This window comes from Gossypium arboreum, chromosome 12 (genome assembly GCF_025698485.1).
Source record: "Gossypium arboreum isolate Shixiya-1 chromosome 12, ASM2569848v2, whole genome shotgun sequence".
NCBI lineage: Eukaryota > Viridiplantae > Streptophyta > Magnoliopsida > Malvales > Malvaceae > Gossypium > Gossypium arboreum.
In genome coordinates this window covers 109,648,290-109,672,265 of record NC_069081.1, presented here as the reverse complement: position 1 = coordinate 109,672,265, position 23,976 = coordinate 109,648,290, and the positions used below count along the sequence as shown (strand labels likewise).

Sequence of the window (23,976 nt, the reverse complement as noted above, 5' to 3'; positions counted from 1 at the left end):
CCTCTACTATTATATATATATATATATATATATATATATATATATCCCAACTTAATATTTTTCCTACTTTGGTCACAACAATTTCTTTATTCTTTCAACTAAATCAATGTATCTATTTTAAAATTTCCTATCTAAAGAGTATTTTTTTTCTAATTTCTTATTGGATCTATATAATTCCTAATTTAATACTCAAAATTCCTATTTATTATATTTCAAAAATTTTATACTAATTCTTGACCCGATCCATCACTGTATCTAACCCCTAGTTAAAATGCGGATGTTTCAAAGGTCAAGGAAAAAGTCTTGCTACGAATATTGAACATATCTGAGTCAAGCAATCATCCAATGATAGTGAATGGAGATAAGAGAACTTTTCCATTAAAGTTTTGGGTTTAAATCATTTCAAAGAAAATTAAGTTGTAAAACTGAATAAAGTTCAATATATTTTTTTATTGAAAGAGGAGGCTAGATGGTAACGAAATTATTAGAATATAGCTATAAATGAGGTCCCAAAATCTTATTGTATAACTTGTGATTAAGTGAATAAAGTGTAAACTTACCCAAAAAGATGATAGCAATAACTACAGAAGTGTTCAGTCTGTGAAAAGGTCAACAATCTATGAGAAGGAAAATGCAACAAATAACTAATAGTAGAAAAAACCAACAACAAAGTCGTTGTAGTATAGTGGTGAGTATTCCCGCCTGTCACGCGGGTGACCCGGGTTCGATCCCCGGCAACGGCGTATAGTATAGTCTTTTTGCTGAAATCCTTTTATGGGCTAAAAAGGTCGTGGCCCCATTCCAGTAGAGATTTGGTCGGTGAAATTGAATTTGGGAGGTCTTCTTTATGTAAGCATAACCACAGATTCAATCATTAACCGCATTTACGGGCTTTTGGTTTAACCATGACTAACATTTTATAATTAAATTAATATTCTTGACATAATAAAAAAAATGAAAAAAATCAGTTTTTGATTTTCTTTTATAACACATTGAGGCAAATAAAACTTTGGATTCTCAATGATTATATACGAAGCCTATAATATAAACAGATCATTCAAAAACGATATACCAAAAAAATGAAAAATTAAATAAGAGATAAATAATGAAGTTAGGAGGGAGAGGGTGGGACCAAATCAAAATCCCAAAATGAGCTGGATGTTCCGAAGAACAAGAAGATGACAGTTTTGTCTGATGTTATTTTCCTTTTCGTGGAAACCTAATGATGCTTCGCTGGAATGTCAATGTCCATGCATTGCTCTAATACAAGGAAACAAGGTCGGATTATTGGATTTGGGATCACATCACATGGGACTCCACTGCCCAATACCGACAATAAAATTACAGCTTTGTCACAGTTCCAAGATCTATCTGCCGGCACAAAGACTCTTGGTATGAATATTTGGCGGAAACATCCACGTACTTTGGTAACTATGCGTATATATTTTTATTCTATGTAGGTTCAATCATGTTTTAGAAATCATACAATAAATATCTTAAAATCCGATTCGTTGATATTCCACAAATTAAAATTAGAATTCGAATTCAATAACAAGAACAACTTTTCAAAAAGAAACAATCCCAATCATTGTCTAAATAAAAATAATTTAAGATATAAGCCATCAATTTCTAGTGCCAAATACATAAAAAGCCATAAAGCCATCCATTTTTTTATTGTTCTAAACTCAGTAATAATATGATAAAATAACAATGTGTCCATCCTCCTCCAACCTGCAAAATAAGCACTCCAAGCAATGGAGCTTTGGCAAGTGTCGGTGATCCCCAAACAAGCCTAGGGCTGCTAAACAATATGTTAGCTGCTTACTGAACAAGCCTACTTCGAAGCACCATTGGACAGCTCGGCGGATTTTGCACCAGATGGATTCAGCTCATCCCATGCTTCGATCCAGGTCACCATAGCATCAGCCAGCTTGTTGAAGTAGTCATCTACCTTGCCTAGTTTTGCCTTGACCTGCTTGGAGATTTCGATGTAGCATTTCTGAACCGAGGTGCAGTCCTTAGGAAGGGTAACAGACTGGAAGAACGGGATCAACTCTTCTTGCCAGTAAATTCCTTTGTATTCTTTCTTAAGATTCACGAACGGGTTGCTCGCTTTGCTGTGCCAAATGTAAGGCAATCCTGTCTTCACTCCCAGTCCGAGGTGATCACATATGACCTGAATATGAACCGACAGGCTATATTAACGGTTGCAGTGTAATAGGAAACTTACATAAAGCTACAGACAAGTGTAATAGCAACAAATCAGAAGGTGATGGCAAGAATGATGAGATACCTTGGTACACCAGCCAGCCCACATATCATCGTATCGACCAATAGGCTGACCATCACCCATGAGTCCAAAGTACATAGCAGGGCCGATCAATTCACGATTGAATGCCAGATTCATACCACACATGGGAAAGAGGGTTCCCTTCGGTATTGTCATAATAGCATCAACGTACCTGGTAGAAATTAGACATTGGAATTAGTCTTCATTTGTACGAGTACACAAGTCAGACAAAATGTGAAGGTTATATATATACACACACCTGGTGTTTCTCTCAAGAGGCTTGACAAGCTGAGTTGGTGCATCATAATCCGGGATGTTGAGCCAGAGGCCATGAGAAACGGCAGTGGGAACACCTTCACGGAGACTGAATGGGTACCCACGAACGAAATCTGCACCAGCTCGGTACGGGTCATAGAGAGTGTTGAAGAAAAACGGAGTAGATGGACAAAGAAGGTTCTTTATGTGCTGCTCCAGTGCGTTAATGTCTTTGCCGGACGGATCTTTCGCAACCTGTATCACAAGCAGCCTCGAACTTCAGATTTACATACATGGCAAGATGGAGTATAGAATACCAGAAAAGCACAACACTTCATGGTCAGATCTCATTGAAAATCGACCTACATTTCAAAATTTACAAACATGACAAAACAGCAAAAGACTAAGAAATTGTTAACAAAGGCTACTAAGATTTACATCACCATTGAATGAACAACGGCTCAACATTAGTTAATGAGTAAATGTAGGATGACTATCTCGAAAGCCTAACAAGTAAAAGCAGATAACTATAGAAAATATACCAGGAAACACAGATAAATACATGTTATTTGCTAAAGCCGGGGAGCAGGGAAAAGGTTGCAGATCCAAATAGCAAATCAAGATGGGGAAATACCACTAAATTGTATTAAAAAAGAACATTTTAACTTTAATACTAAACAAAATTCAAAATTCCCAAATCACATCAAGATCTAAACTTGCATGCCCAGAAGACTAAAAGATCACATCAGGATCCAACACATAAAACCCACATGCAGAACAGTAAAAATAAAAGAACCCAATTCCAATTCCAAGAATTGACTGAAACCCAGATCTCCAAAGGTACCAGATACTTGTTTTTTTTTTTTCTATAAAACCGAAACCCAAAATTGAAAAGGAGGAAAGAGATAAGTATTTTAGCTTACAAAGCAATCATCATCAATGGTATAAATGTACTTCTTCTTGGAAACCATGTAACCAAAGCAGCGACAAGCAGAATCCTTGAAAGAGATACAAGAAGACTTAGGACCCAAAATCCTGTTGATATCGTTCCTATTGTAAAGCTCATAGTCGAAGCCCTCCGGAACCTTGATGGTCTTGGAAGGATCACCATCTTGAACAATGATGAGATGGTAAGGCTGGAAAAAGGGCCTCCACATCTCCAAAAAGTCCAAGTTCCGAATGGTTGGAATGACTATGTCGAGCTCATCTGTCAAGAGGGGAGCTGGTGAAATGGTAGAGGGTTCGGCCATTGTCGAAAGCTTGGACTTAGCAAAGTAAAAGCAGAGAGGAAGGGAGGGGAGAGTTTGACTGTGTGAGATATGGGAATGAAAGAGGGGAACCGTGTTTTTATAAGAGTAGGATTTACAGCGGGTGGCACGTGCGAACATAATTAAGGTAACTTTTCTTTAGTAGGAAAACGCAGCCTACCATTTCGATTTTATTTGTAGTGAAAATTTTTAAAATTTAAAATATAAAAATCAAAATGATTTTAACCATAAGATTAAAATAAATAAATTTAAGCTTTAGATTTTATATCTATTTTACTTTGTTAAAATAAAATTAACAATATATCATCTTTTCTTTTCTTTTCATTGTATAGTTAAGGTATTAAGATTTTAGCCGATTGAATATTATCTCAATATTATTACTTCAGTTTTTTCCTTTTTTATTATTAAGCTTTGTCATTGAATTTTACTATTTAGTTTTAATTTTGAATAATTTTAAGAACAAATTTAATAAAAATAATATTTTGAATAATTTCAAATTAATAATTGGTGTCAAGATTTCAACAAGATTATCAAGAATTTGTCAAGAAGCGTAAAATATTGATTAATCAAACGAAAGATTAACGTCGGATAGTAATATTATAAAAATACAAGATCTATCATCAAAACAAATGTGTTTATTGTTTTTTTGGCAATGATACGGATGTTATTTATGGAAATTACAAAATCAATATAGAAACGATTGAACAGGGGATGATTGATTTGGGAAAGGAAAATAATCAACAACAATAGGATGAAAATATGATGTAAAGAAAATGAAATGAAAAGAAATAGAAGATAAAGTGGAATTTTACTAGAATTTTTGAAAAGAGGAAATCCTAATCAAAATGGGAAAAAAATGATTAAATAGCTAAGGTTTGAAAACCTAGGGGAGAAACTTGTAAATTTACCCAAAGCCGTCGAAATTCAAAAGAAAATGAAAGGGAAAGAAGTAGCTCAAACCTAGGGCTGAAAGAAAGGAAACTTACATTTAACTATTAAGGTTAAGACTCATTTTTTGTTTAGTCTTTAACTCTTGACCATGTATATTTTGAGTGTGTGACTTTACCCTAGGTTGCCAAAAATAAAATGAGAGGAAGAGAGTTCAAGCTTGAATATCTAGAGAGGACTCTCGAATACTTAGTCATCAAATCCAATTCACTTCTTACTTAACCATTTCAATTAAACCTCCATATTTTCAATATGTGATATGCTTTCTCGTTGGGAAGAAAAAACTCAATCCAAGAATTCCCTTCTTTTTTTTTATTGTAAAACTAAACTAAAATTTCTTCAAAATGTCCATTCAAACCAAAGCAGACATATATGGAAGAGTCATAACATAAAAAAAAATTGTTCTTTTCTACAGAAATTGTTTTCTGTGTGTTTGTGTGAAAATAATAAAAATAAAATAAAGAACACACAAAGATTTTTACGTGGAAACCCTTTCGGGAAAAAAAACCACGGGCAGAGGAGAAGAAAATTCACTATGTCGAATTCGAATTATTTACAAGAGGAATAGACTATGTCTATTTATAGGCTTGTAAAGCCATATTCTAGTAAGACTGAAACACCTTATTCTAATCAATATCAAATAGATGATATTTAACAAGGTTTAAAAAACCTTATTCTAAAAATAAAATAAAAGAAGTGTAATTCTATATGGATTCTTTTTTTATTTTATTTTACCATTGTATTTTATTTAAATAAGGATTCGAGTCACTTAATTCTAACAGTTTCCACCTTGACACGAATTTTCAATGAACAAGTTCTTCATCGCGAACTCTCAACGAACAAGTTCTCCACCTCTTCCATAAAACCCCTTAAGGGTTTAACTTAAAAAATGAACACCAACCAAGTCTAAGCAATGCTCAAACTTGGTTATAGGAAGTGACTTAGTCATCATATCCGCAGGATTTTCATGAGTACTAATTTTGCTCACAACAATATCACCACGAGCAATAATATCACGAACAAAATGATACTGAACATCAATGTGTTTTGTTCTCTCATGAATCATTTGATCTTTTGTAAGAAAGATGGCACTCTGACTGTTACAAAATACTTTGCTGATTTGAAGGTCTTCATTGAGTTCACTAAATAGTCCCTTCAACCAAATAGCTTCTTTACAAGCCTCAGTAATCGCCATGTACTCAGCTTCAGTGGTAGACAAAGCGACTGTAGATTGTAAAATGGCTTTCCAACTGATTGCACAACCTCCTATTGTAAAGATATAACCTGTGAAAGATCTTTTTCTATCAAGGTCTTCAGCAAAATCAGCATCAACATACCCAATGACTCCATCTCTAGTTCTTCCAAACTATAAGCAAACATCAGTAGTACCTCGTAAGTATCTTAAAATCCATTGAACTGCTTTCCAGTGTTCTTTACTGGGATTCGCCATATATCTGCTAACTGCACTAACTGCATATAATAAATCTGGACGTGAACAAACCATAGCATACATGAGAGATCTCACTGTACTAGAGTATGGAACATGTGACATGTACTCAATCTCATAATCTAATTGTGGAGACAAAGCCGATGAAAGTCTGAAATGGGCTGCTAAAGGAGTACTAACAGGCTTAGCACTCTGCATATTGAACCTGCAAAGAATTTTCTCAATGTACCCCTTCTAACTTAGGTACAATTTACTTGTTTTTCTATCTCTGAGAATCTCCATTCCAAGTATCTTCTTTACTGGTCCAAAATCTTTCATCTCAAATTCTTTACTTAGTTGGGCTTTGACCTTTCTTATCTCTCCTTTATCTTTTGCTACATCAACATGTCATCAACATAAAAAAGTGGATACACAAAAGAACCGTCACTGTTTTTCTTAAAGTAAACACAACTATCAAAACTATTTCTTTTGAAATCATGGGAAGTCATAAAGGAATCAAACCTCTTGTACCATTGTCTTGGTAACTGTTTCAAACTGTAAAGGGACTTTTTTAGCAAGCAAACATAGTCCTCTTTTTTCTGAGGCTATAAAACCTTCTAGTTGTTGCATGTAAATATCCTCCTCAAGTTCTCCATGTAGAAATGCAGTTTTTACATCTAACTGCTCAAGCTCCAAGTCATGCATGGCCACAATACCAAACAAAGCTCGAATCGAACTATACTTAACAACTAAGGAGAACACATCTGTGAAGTCCACTTCTGAAATTTTACTGTAACCCTTTGCAACAAGTCTTGTTTTATATCTGGGTTCCTCAACTCCTGGAGTCCCTTCTTTCTTTTTAAATACCCATTTACAACGAACAACCTTTTTACCTTTAGGAAGTTTCACAAGATCCCATGTTTTATTTTTATGGAGTGATTCTATCTCTTCTTGCATAGCAAACATTCATTTTTCTGAGTCTTCACATCCAATCGCCTCAGAATAATTAGATGGCTCTTGATTCGCATTTATATCTTCAGCCACATTTAAAGCATAAGCAACTAGATCAGCCTGAGCATATTTCTTTGGAGGTTTAATTTCTCTTCTAGTTCTGTTTTTGGCAATAGAGTATTGCAGCAAAGAAGCAACTCTATTATCAATTTTTGTACTGGCTTGAGGAGTCGACTCTGTATTAATCTGATCCTCCACCTGCTTTTGATTTTTTTATTAGAAGAGTCTTTAAGAGATAAGTTAGGTAGCATAGCAGTTTCATCAAAAACAACATCTCTGCTAATCACAACTTTTCTATTTTCAGGACACCATAACTTATACCATTTTATACCAGCTTTATAACCAAGAAAAACGCATTTAATGGATATCGGTTCCAATTTTCCATTATCAACATGAGCATACGCAGGACAACCAAAAATCTATAAATCAGAATAATTAGTAGGATTACCAGACCATACTTCTTGTGGAGTCTTTTTCTCAATAGCAACGGATGAAGATCGGTTGATAAAAAAACATGCAGTAGAGACTGCTTCTGCCCAAAATGATTTTGGTAAGTTGGCATTTGACAACATACATCGAAATTTCTCCATGATCGTGCAGTTCATTCGTTCTGCAACGCCATTTTGCTGTGGAGTATGGCGAACTGTCAAGTGTCTCACAATCCCTTCTGATTTGCACAATCTATTAAACTTATCAGAGCAAAACTCTAATTCATTGTCTGTGCGGAGGTATTTTATCTGTTTTCCCGTATGTTTTTCAATCATAATTTTTCAAGAATTAAATGCGAAAAACACATCGCTTTTCTGCTTCAGGAAGAACACCCAAAATTTTCTAGAAAAATCATCAATAAAGGTTAGCATATAATTAGCTCCACCTTTGGTGAATCGAACTCTCTTTTGCTTCCTAAAAACACAGTGCTCACAAAAATTCAATTTGTAAATTCCTTGCCCATCAAAAAGTCATTTTTTAGTCAATTCTGCCATGCCATCCTCACTCATATGCCCTAGGCGCATATGCCAAAGTTTAGTAATATCACCATCTGACAAGGAAGAGGAAGCGACAGCTGCATCACCAGTAACAGTAGAACCCTGCAAAACATATAACTTGGCAATCTTTTTCTGCCCTTTCATCACAACAAGGGACCCTTTGGAAATCTTTAAAACCCCACTTTTAGCTGTGTATCTGTACCCTTTTGAATCAAGAGTACTCAACGAAATTAAATTTCTTTTCAATTCTGGAACATGTCGTACGTCACTAAGTGTTCTGACAACTCCATCAAACATCTTAACTTTAATTGTTCCAACACCTGCGATTTTACACGAAGCATTATTTCCCATCAAAACAACACCTTCAAACACTATTTTGTAAGTTATAAACCAATCCCGATTGGGACTCATGTGGAAGGTGCAGCCTGAATCAAGTATCCACTCCTCGCTTACTTTAGAATCATTGATAGAAGTGACTAGAAGTTCACCATCGCTGTAGTCTTCTAAAACATCGCCTTCACCGAATTTTCGGTTGTTTTCCTTTGATTCATGACCTCCCTTTTAATCTTATTTTGTAGCTTGTAGCACTCAGATTTAATGTTCCCTTTTTTCTTGCAGAAGTTGCAAGTTTTACCTCTGTTTGAAGACCTTGATCTACCCTTAGATTTACCGCGAGGATTTCGTTCCTGTGTCCTTCTACGATCATCATCAGCATTCCGATCTTGTCTCCCAAGAACAATAAGACCCTCTTCTTGAGAGTCGGGTTTAACCACAAGATGCTTCATCTTATCATACGAGGTCAAAGAATCATAAACCTCATCAACTGTGAGAGACTCGCGGCTATATAAAATCATGTCTCTAAAGGTTGAATAAGACGGGGACAACGAACAAAATAGAATCAACCCTAGATCTTCCTTATCATACTGAACCTCCATGGCCTCCAAGTTTGAGAGAATTTCTTTAAACACTGTTAAGTGTTAGTGTACAGACGCACATTCCTCCAAACGATGAGCATAAAGACGTTGCTTCATATGCAACTTGCTTGTTAGAGTTTTCGACATACATAATTGTTCTAGCCTCTTCCATAATGCAGTGGCGGTCTTCTCTTTCATCACATCCTGCAAAATTTCGTTAGATAAATACAGATGTAATTGTGTTAACGCCTTTCGATCCTTACGCTTCTTCTCTTCATCTATTAATGTCGAAGGCATCTTATCTATCCCTAGCAGGGCATCTTCCAGATCCATCTGCGCAAGAACTGCTTGCATCTTAATCTGCTACAACACAAATCTGGTGTTGCGATCCAACAGCGAAATTTTATACTTTAAAGACGCCATTACCGTGATCGAGATAAACAACTCGAAAGCTCTGATACCAATTTGTGAAAATAATAAAAATAAAATAAAAATAAAATAAAGAACACACAAAGATTTTTACGTGGAAACCCTTTCGGGAAAAAAAACCACGGGCAGAGGAGAAGAAAATTCACTATGTCGAATTCAAATTATGTACAAGAGAATAGACTATGTCTATTTATGGGCTTGTAAAGCTATATTCTAGTAAGACTGAAACACCTTATTCTAATCAATTTCAAATAGATGGTATTTAATAAGATTTAAAAAACCTTATTCTAAAAATAAAATAAAAGAAGTGTAATTCTATATGGATTCTTCTTTTATTTTATTTTATCACTGTATTTTATTTAAATAAGGATTCGAGTCACTTAACTCTAATAGTTTGTAAATGTAAAACCGCTCAACTTAATTCAGTAACAAAACAAGTAAGAAATCAAAATAATAAATTCATCTCATATTCAAAGTATTTCGAAATAAAGACTTTCGCTTTTTATTTTAAATATTTGAAGTTGGTACGTTAAATACAGATAGATCATTTATTGCAAATTTTCTCTACTCTTATTTTCTCAATCGGCCCCCTCCTCTTTTATTCTTTCTTTTGTGCTCCTTAAGAACTAAAGAACTAAACAAGTGAATTTCTTTCTTATAATGTAATGATAACTTTTTTTGTCTTTTTTTGTCACTCATTTTTTATCAGCATAGATTTTTTCAGTTATTTATGGACTCTAGACTATCTATAGTTTCGATAACCCATGAAAAATTTCGACATATTTAATTATGATCTTAATATAAATAAGGTATTCTTTCGTCTCAAAATCTAAATAGAAATTTTTTTATTATTTGAAGTGGCAATGTACTTAAAAGTATAACCTAAATTTTAATAATAGAACTGCATTAGATTTTGGAAATTTATATCATTAATAAAATTAAGATTAGATAGAGATTTAAAATTTAAATACCAAATATTTAAATTAAAATAATATTTAAATATTATTAGCTTAAAACTTATTTAATTAAGAGAATAAAAAACTTAAATTCAACGTCATGATTTAATTATTAAATTAATTTATTTTCAATCTTTGCTTTAATAGTAAAAATGAGGTGTCGGGATGTCGAGTTTTTAGGTTTTAATCTTCTCTTGTGTAAATTATATTTGGGTTTTTCTCTAAATTATTTTAATTTTAATTTAGACAATTTAATTGTACTTAAAATTGTAAATAATTGTTTATTATCTTTTCAAAGTTTAATCTTTTTATTATTTCATTTACTAACATTTTATTAAATTATTATTTTTTATTATAATGGAAACTAATCCTATGTTTAGATAATTAAAAATAAAGGACAGGAGGGAAGAGAAGGAAGGGAAGTTTAAAGAAAAGCAAGAAATGTTTTTGTTTTTTTTATCACAAATATTTATTTATCGTTTAAATAGCTAAAATTAATAAAAGAAAGAAAAGGAAAGTAATTTTAACATTTTTATTTGGTTAAGATGTGAAAAGTAAAGTAAATAATTTGTTTAAATAAAACTTTCAATTAAAACCTATTCAAATAACATATAATAATTAAATTAAATTATAAATTATAAAATTAATGTTCTTCATAAAATAATAATTATAAGCGTTAAAAATATAAATCAACTTTTACAAACTTAAAAATAAAGAGTCCAAATAATTCAAAAATACAAAAATAATTTTGACAGTTTATTAATTTGATAAAAGATAATAAAATAAATTATTAAAATAAATCAAGGATAAAATGATATTTTAGAAATAAAAAAATTATCTTTTATTTCCTCTCACTTTTTCCCAACTCCTTTTTACAATTGTAATAATAAAGTTGGCACGTGTGAGATGAGCGTTGTCAACACGATCTATGTGGAGAACGGTACAGTGACGTGCCTGAGTGTTCCATGTGCGCCAAGGAAAAAGTCATGTCAATGACACACACGTGGCGGATTGGCAGAGGGAGGTTACCTTTTTTTCCTTGTCCGGATGACTGGCCCTGTAACTCTATCTTTTAACACTGTATATGGAAACTGGAAAATTGGTTGACTGGGTCATCATTGGCTGTCGGTTGTTTCAGAAATTTTCTGCGTAATCATTATTATATTTATATTTGGTATATTTATGAAAATAATTTATATTAAAATAATACTAAAATATATAATTTTAGAAACTTTAAAATAATAAACCATTCTTATTATTCAATATACTCTAAAAAATGTATAATATCAAAATAGAAAACAATTTTAATTGAAAAACTATACTAAGGATAAGTGTATAATAATATTTTAATATTAAAATTATACTTTATGATATGATTCTAATATAAATTATTTCCGAAATTTAAAATATATAAATACCTAAAGATTTTAAAATTGAAAAGATGGCTCTCACCAATTACAATTAAGAAGAGTAGAAAAAGTTCATACTGGGTTTTATTTTTAGGGTTTCATTTTATCTCTTTCACTGCCGCCAGCCGTTCTTCACTGCTATTAATCATTCTAGTTTTCGTTTGCCTTCCTCTTCAATTGTAGAGAACGCCTTCATAAAGAAAACTTGAATGATCCATCCACGGGAGAGACGATGCAAGGATTTATTAAGCTTTTCAGTGCCCACAGAAAATCTATAGATCGCTTTTTCTGGTAAAAAAAAACTCAGATTTAAGTTGTGCTTTACCGATTTTTAAATCACTGTGTGGGGTTTTGAGAGATTATGACGGTTTATGATTTTGATTATGCTTTTGCTGTACTTATTTTGACCTTCACAGAGAAAACCACTATTAAATGTTGTATTGTAAGAGTTGAAACTCATTCCATAAGTGGTGGTTGACCAAGCCCAATAAGCGACTGATAAAAAGGAAGATTGTTATTTGAAGGAAAGGTCCAACACTGTAATTAGAAGAACCCATACAACCCAATAATTGCTAATTGCTGTAATTGAGGGGATCATGTCAGACCGAAAATTAAGTCTAACCTATATTTAACAAGTCTAGTTGCATGATCACACTCCACTACACACTTTAACATTAATGGAGCAACAATAATATGTCCCATTTGGTAAGGTAAATTGCATTGCATGATCACGCTCCCTAACGTGCGCTGCATCAAGCAGGATCTGTTCATGCACTCACTATCAAGACTACAAGATGTGCTATCCCCACACTGATCATAGAGAGGCCACTAAAAGAGGGTGGGCGAAACTTAATTCTAAGACAGATGTTGGGGTGATCATTCATGATGAGAATGAAAGATGGATTATAAATTCCTAACTATCGTGGTATACCATATACTAGTGGCAGAGTTAGCATTTGTGTCATCTTGAAATTGATGATACGCAAGGCTTCCTTTGCTAATTTTTTTACTTTCAACTTTTGTTTCTGATTGTAAGGCTCTCCCATCAAGGTTGGAAAAGAATGTCACTTAAGTGCATGTTTAATGTAAAGAATAGATGTATGGATGTTCTTACTTTGTCTATCTCAGATACTATTGTTCAACACCATCTTTTGTTTGTGATGTGTCCCCTCCGAGTCTTTCCCCTCTTTTGACAACTGATGCTAACGGGAATATTTTATATCGTACGTGTTATCTATCTAATTTGTTCCTTTTGTACAAAAAGAAAAAACCATAACAATGAACAATTAGGTTAGATAACTCACGTATGATAGTATTTGAACCAGAATATATTTGAAGAGAACTCACATTATCAATATATACACATTATACAAGGGTTTTATTATTATTTCCTGCTATTTGTGGGTGGCCAAGTCCAATAAGCGACTATTCGTGGAAGCTGGTTATTTCAAGGAAATGTCCAGCAGTGTAGTTAAGAGGAACCCGTGCAACCCTTCAAGTTGAAGGGTTTTGCCTCCTTATAAGGGCCCCAACACTTGGGCTATACATGATATATCCGACCGAAAAGTAACCCGATCCCTGTCAAACAAGTCTGGTTGGATGTTAAGTTGATTGAGCAAAGTTAGAAAGTGGAGTAACAATAATTTCTCCCAGCAGTTGCTAACATAAATTTATTTACACCAGCATAGTCTTGCAGTAGACACCCGCGAACAGCCACTGGAGGGGCCTAAAATATGGTCAATTCCGCTGGATACGGGCCATACAGTCTGCGCAACTATTCCGATCACGACTTATATGTGAAACTTTAACTTGCCATGACTCGTTGCAAAGAGCATGAAGGTGTCTAATTTTAGGAAGCCTCAACTCAATCCAACCCATAATGTAAGAGCATTCAGATTATGGTTCCCTTTCAATAACCCTACATAGATATAGTGAAAAGGTTATTCGGAAGAAATAATAATGGATATAACGTACAAGAGAGCTACCTTATATCTTTAATTTTGTTTTCTCTAAAAATGAGCTGAGATATCAGATTCACTAACTTATATCTTTAATTTTGTTTTCTCTGAAAATGAGCTGAGATATCAGATTCACTACCTTGTATCTTTAATTTGCCTTGCTCCCCCATCCTCTGGACGCCGAATCCAATCCTTTTAAACCCTACAGTTTCCTGTTACCTTTTTTTGTCATAAATCATTTTTAAAATGTTATATAAATTTTTATAAAATTTTTGACGTGTTATCTCACTGTCATATTTGTATTACTACTGGTTTTTTCGTTATGACTTTTTAATGGAAATTTGATTTTAAGCCGAGGATAGTAAGAAAAGGGAATGAAGATGGATCTTTAAAAGGAATAGGGTACGGCAGGGAAATATCCAGATTCTTGGCATAGAAGCAATGCACTGAAAGCTTGAATAATCTTTGAGCACTTCTGCTGCTTCATAAACTCTCAAAATTTCCTGTCAGCTTTGCCATCATTCTTGCTTAAAGTTTTGCTTCAAAATGCAGACAATTATACCTTTTGTGTGTGTTCGTGTTTCAAATTAAAAATTAAATTTCCCATGACATATTAACAACCAGTTGGTAAGACATTTTCCAAGCTTCATTCATTGCCAATATTATTAGACTTTTCCCTTACCTTTATTTAACACAATGCAGTAATACAAACACAACTTACAAACCACTCTCTCCTTTGAGTTCTTTGCTCTGAATTTTTGGAGACTTCAATGGAAGAAATGAGATTCAATCAATCTACCCAAACGTGTTATTATGGGTGTCGGAAATGCTGCTTATTTCCAGGAATGAAGTCCACATGTATTCCGGTTGTTTTGTTTCTTCTAATGCTTCCTAATGCTGGTAAAGTTCCTGCTACAAAAAACAAAATTTCATGTTTGATCTATTTTTGCTACCACTGATTTCTAATTTTTAGTTGATGTTTTTAGATGCATATGATCCATTGGATCCAACTGGAAATATAACAATAAAATGGGATATTGTCTCTTGGACAGCAGATGGCTATGTGGTGGGTTTCTTTAACGTGTCAGCTTGTGATTTTCTTTATATTGACTTTTAGTAACAAATTGTGGAAGAAGACTTGCTTCTCGCCTATGTAACTTGGTTTTGAGTGATTATGCTGCTAGTTTCAAATAGGAGTATTGATCTTTGTGTTTATGCTACTGGGCTAAGGGGAGAGGCCTTGATCATGGTCTATATTGATCTTTGTGTTCTAATAGGCTGCAGTGACGATGAGCAACTTCCAAATGTATCGTAGCATCATGAACCCTGGATGGACCCTAGGGTGGCAATGGGCTAAGAAAGAAGTGATATGGTCCATGGTAGGGGCTCAAACTACTGAGCAAGGAGACTGTTCCAAGTTCAAAGGAAATGTACCTCACTGTAGTAAGAAAAATCCTATAGTGGTTGATTTGCTCCCTGGAGTTCCTTACAACCAGCAGTTCTCCAATTGTTTTAAGGCCGGCGTCATGTCTGCTTGGGGCCAAGATCCTACAGGTTCCGTCACAGCCTTTCAAGTGAGTGTCGGACTTGCAGGAACTTCGAATAAGACGGTTAAACTTCCCAAAAATTTCAATTTGCTCGGTCCAGGACTAGGCTACACTTGCGGACCTGCTAAAGTCGTGCCTTCTACAGTCTACCTCACACCTGATCGTAGGAGAAAAACTCAGGCATTGAGTAAGCATTCTTTCACCTGCAAATGCAACTCTCTACTGAATTCTCCACAGTCGTCTAAACTTTTTCCATTAACGCAGTGACATGGAATGTGACATGCACTTATTCACAATATCTCGCCTCAAGGAACCCGAGTTGTTGTGTTTCGTTCTCGTATTTCTATAACGAGACTATCACACCTTGCCCTGCTTGTGCTTGCGGATGCCAGAACAAAAACAACTGTGTTATGTAAGCCTCTCGCTGAATCTCTATATTCAAGTGTTTACATTATAAATTTGGACGATAATTTCATTCCTGGTGCTCAAAGCTCATTATGGCTCGATTTTGCAGGAGTGATTCAAAGCAGGCACATAGGAAAGGGATAAACACTCCAAGGAAAGACAATGCACCATTGCTGCAATGCACACATCATATGTGCCCTATTAGGGTGCATTGGCATGTTAAATTAAACTACAAGGACTACTGGCGTGTGAAGATCGCCATCACGAATTTTAATTACCGCATGAACTACACACAGTAAACACTTGTTGCACAGCATCCGAATCTCAACTCCGTCACCCAAGTCTTTAGTTTCGATTACAAGCCTCTGGTGCCCTATGAATCCATAAGTGAGTGCCTGAAACTCATTTCTATTTAATGAAACTCTTGCAGAACTAACCTGACAAAGCATTATCGGAACCCAGACTCATTAACACCTTGATCGATGCAGACGATACAGGCATGTTTTATGGCATGAAATTCTACAATGACCTATTAATGGAAGCAGGGCCTCAAGGAAATGTTCAGTCAGAGGTGCTCCTAGGGAAAAACAAGGATACATTTACCTTCAAGCAGGGGTGGGCATTTCCTCGGAAAGTCTACTTTAACGGCGATGAATGCTTGCTGCCACCTCCAGATACCTACCCTTTTCTACCAAACTCTGCCAAAATTAATTCGATTGCAGTATCGGCAATGATGTTATCACTCCTTATGTTATTTTGACCCTTTAGAGATCGCATGCAGAGAAGAAGATTCTAAGAAACTATTGCAACACATAAGAAGAGTGGTTTGTTTACCGTAGAGCTTTGTTGGGACGATTTCTAGAAGCTTACAGATCAAGTCCGGATGGGACAATTTGTTATAGTAGTTGGGAAAAAAATGTGAACTAAATGCAATTGCTTTTGAGCTGCATCAATGCATCACGGTGCATGTCTCAATTGGAACAAAACAAACAATATATCACTATAATTTCTCAGAGATGTTCCTGAATACAATGCTATAAACTTGTTCAAGGATATTCTACAAATAAATCGATCATGTGTATGATGTGAATGAAACATACAACAAAGCAGTTAACTCCAAAAAGAAATGGTGTAAATTACAAACCCCAACATATAAATAATACACCACATGCTATACGGACCAGAGATTGTGCACCTTGATCCACTCTTTAGCATGTTACATTGCCGCACCAAACTATTCCAACACCATTGAATCGATCATCAAAAGCTTCAGTGTGATAATATGAAATCAGATGCAAATTGCAGGATGTCGAACAAATAGCTTTAGCGGTTTCCGCAGACAGCATTCATCACATATTAGCCCATAAGAAAACACATGACGCCAAGATCATCATGACTGGCTGAAACATAGAGATAATTGGCTTCAAACCAGTATTCGGCAACCAAGGGTAGGCATCAGGAGGTGGCATGACACAGTTATCACCATTGAAATATATTCTCCGTGGAAAAGCCCATCCCTTTTCAAAAGTAAAAGTTGATGCATCTTTTCTGAATAATAGTTCTGACTGCACATTCCCAAGAGGACCAGCTTCGTTGAGGAAATCATTATAAAACTTAAGTCCCCATAACATGGCAGTATCATCTGCAAAAGAAAAGTTTATTATAGCTTCAGTTCATGGTCGAAAAGCATATATTAGCATATAACCGAAACAATGCACAGATTCTGGAAAACAAAATGCTGCTACAGCAAAGAAATAATTAATGGCAAACATAGACTTACTTAAGCCAGCATAAGGAGTTAATGGTTTGTAATTGAAGCTGAAAAGTTGTGTAAGATTGTCAAAGTTGGGGTGTTGCACAACTAGATTCCACTCACTGTAGTTCAATGCGTAATTGAAATTGGTGATCGTGATCTTCACACGCCAGTATTCCTTGTAGTTGAGCTTAACATGCCAGTGAATTCGAACTGGACACATATGGCTCGTACACTGAAGCAAAGGTGGTGCATTGGTAGATTTGCCCGGAACAGCTGAAGCTAAATGTGAAGACCTTTCGCTGGAAAGTGTCATCAACAAGAAATAAATACGACTGCAAAATGTAAAAGGACAACTAGAGGGAAGGACAGAAAATTGAGAAACTTACCTTACACAACTCCCAGATTCAGTTGAGTTATTCTGACAGCCACAAGCACATGTCGGGCAATTCACGATAGTGTTATTATAGAAGGAAGAGAGCGAGACGCAACATGTAGGAGTCTTTTGAGCCAGGAATTGGGAATATGTGCATGTAACATTCCATGTCACTGCAATTATTCGCAGATAAGATGAGACTTAAATTCTCATTCCTTCATGCTGACTTATTACTAACAAAAAATATCTTATCTCACTTATGTATCAAGCTTTAGTACTTTAGTTCGATACTTTTTTATGTACATTCATATCGAGAACATAACATCATATAAGTTTTAAAATTATCTCACAGCAGATATACAAGTGAAGCATGTATGTAAGCTTGTAGATATTACTAAAATGAGAGTCAGTAACGTGTTGCTCAATGAAAAATCTATAAAATATGCCAAAAAGGGGACATATCTGACTTAATTACTACAAGAGCAGAACATGAGCTTAGCAAGTAACTTACTCATAGCTTGAGTTATTCTCCTTTTATCAGCCGTTATGAATTTAGTGGGTTTCACAATCTTGGCAGGCCCACAAGTATATCCTGGACCTGGTGCTTTCAGGGTAAAGTTTCTAGGCACTCTCACAGTTTTGTTCGTCGTTCCTGCAGCGCCCACACTAACCTGAAATGAGCTTGCTGCATTGGCCGGGTCTTGAACCCATGAATTTAATACCCCCCCTTTGCAGCAATTTGCAATCTGCTGGTTATAAGGAGTTCCAGGCAATAAATCCACAACTGTGGGATCCTTTTTACAGCAATGAGGGACGTTTCCTTTGTATTTTGAACAATCCCCTTGTTCCGTGGTTTGGCCTCCCATCATGCTCCAGATTACTTCCTTTTTGGCCCATGTCCACCCCAATGTCCAACCAGGTGCCTGAATATGGCGATACTGTTGGAAATTGTACATTGTAACAACAGCCTGCCAAATTCACCAGGAGGATAAATAATATTATAAATCATAAGAAGTAAAAAACACCTTTTTAACTTCAAAATGAAAAATAATGGAACTGCAATGCTGAATTGGTAAAATTTCAGCCTAAGTTTTATAAGTTCTATATGTGTTGAATAAGAGTATATACTTTTAGTGTGCTTCCAAAAGAAAAGGGAAAACAAGAAACAGCGACATCGCCTCAATTGTTCCATACTTTAAAAGGCAGTTGTATACAAGACGCAAGTAAATATGTATGTATAAGTGATGTCTTTTGAAGAACTTTAAATTAGAGCAAACAGAGAAAAAGTAAAAAGAATGCTTTGATCTTTAAACTTCTGGTAGAAAGTAGATGCTCCTTTGAGTGTTGAAGTCATTAGTCTTTTGTATGTAAAAGAAAATGGACCCTCGGTAAAACTTACAACATAGCCATCTGGGGTCCAACTTATTACGTCCCATTTGATAGTGATATTTCCAGTTGGATCAAGCGCATCATAAGCTTCTGCAGAAACAACCAAGAAAAGATCTCAAAACTTTAAATTACAAGACACTTAAGGCATTGAATTTCAAACAAAAAACCATTGATAATTTAGGTCTGGAACTGGATCACAAATCCAAAATGAACATGAGAAAGATGAAGTTTGCAAATCAATAGCAGTTTGCCCTTTCAGCCTTGGCCTCGGTATAGACCTTTGGCCTGTCTAGCACTACTTAGTACTTAGTACTTGTCGCAATTTCTGGACACATATAGGATCCAAATGAGAAGTTAGATTCTGAAATGCTAATACAGCCTAATGGCATAGATGTTAAGCAGTTCCATGATTCCATTGGTACACCATAAAAGTGGGCACCCTTCTTTTTTTTGTGTGTGTATTAGAGTTATGATTTTAATGATGGAGACTTCAAATTTAAGCTTCAATAATTATCTCTTGTATTATGACACTAAATCTTAAAATCTTTGTTGGGTCAACTTTGCTCATCTCTATGTTCAGAAAAAAAAAACCAGCGTACAATTTTATCACACCTCACAGATCTCCATTCCTAAGTAGATTTTTTTCTCTTTTTCAGTTGGTAGAACCACATAAATCTTGTGTTCACATCTGTTTTAGTCCTTTCTTTCCTCTCTTCGTTACTAAAAAAAAAACCCAAATCGAGCAAGCTATTTTAGCAAGAATGAGGACAGTAAATGTTTAAAAAAAAAACGATCTTTCAGTCAGTATGCCTAGATTTTCCTCTTTGGGAAATTAAACAAATACCAAACTGATTAAAAGGAAAGAAAAAAAAAGTAGCTTATCCATTCACTGAGGAAGAAGGTTTTAAATTTAGACCAGAAGCCAAAATGAGATATAATTGAATTAAGGTTTCCAAATCCAATAAACACATTCTATAAAGAAACAAGAAAATCAAGTTTTGAAACTAATCTCAGCAACCCAATTTGCCTTTTTATATCAACAAAAGTCAGATTCCAAAACTAAAACAATGAAAAGACATTCAAGCTCCAACTATCTTGAAGTAAATAAAGAACCAGATTGAAGTAGAAGTGGAAACTTACCAGTAGAAGTGAAAGTAGAGCAGGAAAACAAGAAAAGAAGCAAAGCGGTGAAGCTAATGAGCTTGGAAATGGATCTACTTGCTGCAGAAAAGACAGTCTCCATAACTCGATCGTTTAAGAGATCTCTATCTTATGATGTGGTTAAGGTTAAGATGTGCAGAATAAAGAAAGAAAGATCCTTCTCACATCAAATGGAGAAGATAGAGGTCAGCTGTGGAGTTGCAAGTGAAGCTTATAAAAGCATTTTAGTACAGAGTCTGAGACAGAGAGGTACATGCTCCATCCATATGGGTGCAAGCTGTCGGTTATTACTCGTTCGTTAACCACATGCACACACTCAAATCACCATCCTGCCCCTTTCTTCACTTCAATTATTTCCCATATATTATTAAATTAAAAATTACATTTAAATAATGTAATTTACTCTCTTAACCTCCATTGTGTAATTGTCACGAAACAAAATGGGGGGCAGGGCAACACTGGAATGGAACGGCTGAACATTTAAATATGGAAATCGGAATAAAAGCAAGTTGGACATAAACTCATAAAAGATAACAAAAAATTAGATTATTAATTGCATTTAAAAATATTTAATATAATTATTATATATTATCATGGGGTTGGGGTTAATGGTAAATGCAGGTACTGTCGGTGCACAGAATTCAAATGACTTGTTAAGTAGTAAAAGCCAAAAGGACTAAAGGAGACGTTTCTGGGTGTTCTTTGTTTCGTTTTTCTCCAATTAGAATTTGTAATGTTGAATTGCCCCAGCACTCAACCACCAAACCTTAGCTATTTATTCCTAATTTTCTTATTATTTATTTAATAACAATTTTTGTGCCAATTATTTCTAATAATTTTACACCAAAATGTGGACCACTTTGGTATATAATTTTGCAATTAGGTAGAAATTATGTCATGGACAATGTGTCTCATTTCAATACAAGATATTTTGGCTTTGCCGACACTAGTTTTTAATTTTCTATTAGAATCTGGACTCACCAATAACTATTATTTTTAGGGTTTTTTTTCTCATATTAAATTATACTTTAAATCATTTGCTATTGATAACTATTAATGTTAAAAATTTTAGCTTTGGTCGCTAATTGTGGCGATTTAGTAAAAACTCGAAAATTGAAGTTTGATTTTTTAAAAAAAATGAGAGTCGCCACCGATCTTTTCTCCTAGGTATGATCGGACACCTAATAAATCATCTTTTTTTGGAAAGACATTTATTTTTTTAAAAAATGAGGGCCAAATTTAGGTCTACGTGAAAATCCAGAGAAAAATTAGGGTTCGAGAGTCGATTGCGCGCGAGGAAGGTATTAGCACCCTCGCGACGCCCAAAATTGGTATATTATAAACACGTGTTGTCTTGATTTTCAAAAACACAAGTTCAATATAAGATTTAATCGCGATCCGATTGAAAAGACAAGAATTTTCAATTTTTTTGATTTTTTGAGAAGGATATACCGTTTTAACACGAGTCGATTGATGTTCACCCAACATAGCGATGAAATCGACGACTTGGTGTTAAACCGATATGTTGCCTCATGCATTGAAATTAATTGGAAAACAAGAATAAGATTTTCGAAATAATGCAAAGCAAGTTGATATGAAATAAAAATAAACAAAAGATGTAAATGCATTGAAGCAAGTAACTGAATATGACAATAATATTATAAACGATAAAGATATAATGTAATACTAGAATTGAACATGAAATGAAAACAATGAATGTATATACATAATAATAATATTAAGAACACATACGTAAAATAATATATATATATACACGAATAAAATAGTGTAGAAGTGTATACTATAATTAAAGCATAACTTGCAATGTTAAAATATATACATAATATATACGTGAATAAAATGAACATTAAAAATGTACATACGTGACATATAGGAGACATGATAATAGTGAAAATCATGGGTATAATAATAAATATAAAGATATTCAAAAATAATACTATATGTGAAATGTGTATACAAGAATAATGAAATATATGTACATAAGGTCGTATAAAAATATATAACAATAATACTAAAGTGTATACATAATATGTATGAAAACATAATATAGTATTAGAAATATATACATGGGATAATATGGAAATATGTACATAGAGTAATATATACAAAAATATAACTAATAATATTTAAAATAATAATAGGATATTAAAATACTTAGTATATAATATTTAAAATATATACATAATACAAAAACATATATAACGTAATATTAAAATATAAATACAATACGTACAACTAAATAATAATAATAATAACTATTGATGGTACTTCACAAATATATACATATTAAAAATATACATAATGATATATAAAGTATAATATTAAAAATACATGTACATAATATATGAAAAAATATACACGTATAATACTAAAATATTTATGTAATGTATACATATGAGAATAAAAACACTAGTAATAATATTACATAAATATATACAAAATATATTAAGTACATATACACATGCATACATAATAAAATATACATTACTACATATAATAAATACAAAAAAAGTATGTAAAGATTATAATTAATAATAATAAATAACAGGAAATGAAACAAAATAAATTTGAAAATAAGGCAGTAAATTGACAAAAAAGATTAAATCGAACTTAAAACAATATTTTGGGGCGAAATTAGAAATAAAATAGCAGGAAAGGACTATCTTGAACACGCGTGGAAACACTAGGGGCCAAAAGCGCAATATTCCCTGTTGACAAAACACTGCGTAGCAAGGGGGGACTAAATTGAAATGCGCTAAAAATTATGGGGCCAAATTGCAACCATAGGAACTTAATTGCGAAATCTCAGAAAAGCGGAAGGGCCAAATGCGCAATTTGCCCTTCCGCTCAAAAACACGCGGATCTTGACCTAGAGCGGGTCGGGTCGGGTCGGGTCGACCCGACCCGGGGCCAAAACGACGTCGTTTTACTTAAAAAAGGGGACCAAAACGGTGCGTTTTCGTCCCCTATAAAAGATAAAAAAACTTAAAAAAAATCATTTGGAAAGGTAAAAAAAAAAAAAAAAAAAAAGAAGAGAGAAAAGGGGAGAAGGGTAGAGAATCCGGTGGGGAAGCCGGTCACCGGACCCTCACCGGCCGTCGTCCGTCGTCGGCGCCGACCACCGCGCACGGTGGCCGGATTTTCAAAAAAAGGTAAAATTTTTCCTTTTTTTTGTTGTTATTTATTTTATTATTTTATTATTTTATTATATTTTTAGTATATATATGTATAAAATAGGTCTAAGACCGAAACTAAAATGAAAAAAAGAAAAAAATAAGTTTTCTAGTTTTTTATTTTTGATATATTTGATTTTCTGACCTTGGTTGTGCGTCAAATGCTATTTTTGTATTATTATCTTTTGTATATTTTTTGAACTGCCGAGAGAGAGAGTTTACAAGTTTTTTATTTGGGTTCTTATAACCCTTTTGCACCTATTTTCTATTATATCTGTCTTGTCTTCTTTCTTGCTTGCAA

At 34.1% G+C, this 23,976-nt stretch overlaps 2 protein-coding genes, 1 non-coding gene and 1 pseudogene across 3 annotated transcripts; 2 read left to right on the top strand and 2 right to left on the bottom strand.

Annotated features, from left to right (window-relative positions):
- The first annotated feature begins 671 nt into the window (after nt 1-671).
- Nucleotides 672-743, top strand: TRNAD-GUC (transfer RNA aspartic acid (anticodon GUC)). Its single transcript has one exon. It is a non-coding gene; the product is annotated as a tRNA-Asp (tRNA).
- An 819-nt stretch (nt 744-1,562) lies between these two features.
- On the bottom strand, nt 1,563-3,915 carry LOC108457899 (probable UDP-arabinopyranose mutase 2). The gene is made up of 4 exons (XM_017757105.2): nt 3,469-3,915; nt 2,550-2,800; nt 2,294-2,462; nt 1,563-2,176 (listed from the first exon to the last, which is right to left on the bottom strand). Exons 1-4 carry the CDS (start codon nt 3,793-3,795, stop codon nt 1,835-1,837), a joined length of 1,089 nt encoding a protein of 362 aa, XP_017612594.1. The 5' UTR covers nt 3,796-3,915; the 3' UTR covers nt 1,563-1,834.
- Nucleotides 3,916-14,620: 10,705 nt separating this feature from the next.
- On the top strand, nt 14,621-17,014 carry LOC108454390 (COBRA-like protein 4; annotated as a pseudogene).
- On the bottom strand, nt 16,778-20,843 carry LOC108454399 (protein COBRA-like). Its single transcript, XM_017752851.2, has 6 exons — nt 20,461-20,843; nt 19,331-19,410; nt 18,443-18,899; nt 17,945-18,104; nt 17,583-17,857; nt 16,778-17,444 (listed from the first exon to the last, which is right to left on the bottom strand). Exons 1-6 carry the CDS (start codon nt 20,561-20,563, stop codon nt 17,152-17,154), a joined length of 1,368 nt encoding a protein of 455 aa, XP_017608340.1. The 5' UTR covers nt 20,564-20,843; the 3' UTR covers nt 16,778-17,151.
- Between the last annotated feature and the right edge of the window lie 3,133 nt (nt 20,844-23,976).

What these genes read in the sequence shown, in the direction of transcription:
- LOC108457899 (XM_017757105.2), bottom strand. Translation starts at nt 3,795, where the DNA reads ATGGCCGAACCCTCTACCATTTCACCAGCTCCCCTCTTGACAGATGAG. An exon ending in CCTCTTGAGAGAAACACCAG is followed by an intron (nt 2,463 to 2,549) that starts GTGTGTGTATAT and finishes AATTTCTACCAG; the next exon opens with GTACGTTGATGCTATTATGA. An exon ending in GGGCTGGCTGGTGTACCAAG is followed by an intron (nt 2,177 to 2,293) that starts GTATCTCATCAT and finishes GTTCATATTCAG; the next exon opens with GTCATATGTGATCACCTCGG.
- LOC108454399 (XM_017752851.2), bottom strand. Translation starts at nt 20,563, where the DNA reads ATGGAGACTGTCTTTTCTGCAGCAAGTAGATCCATTTCCAAGCTCATT. An exon ending in CTCTACTTTCACTTCTACTG is followed by an intron (nt 19,411 to 20,460) that starts GTAAGTTTCCAC and finishes TTGTTTCTGCAG; the next exon opens with AAGCTTATGATGCGCTTGAT. An exon ending in GAATCTGGGAGTTGTGTAAG is followed by an intron (nt 17,858 to 17,944) that starts GTAAGTTTCTCA and finishes GACACTTTCCAG; the next exon opens with CGAAAGGTCTTCACATTTAG.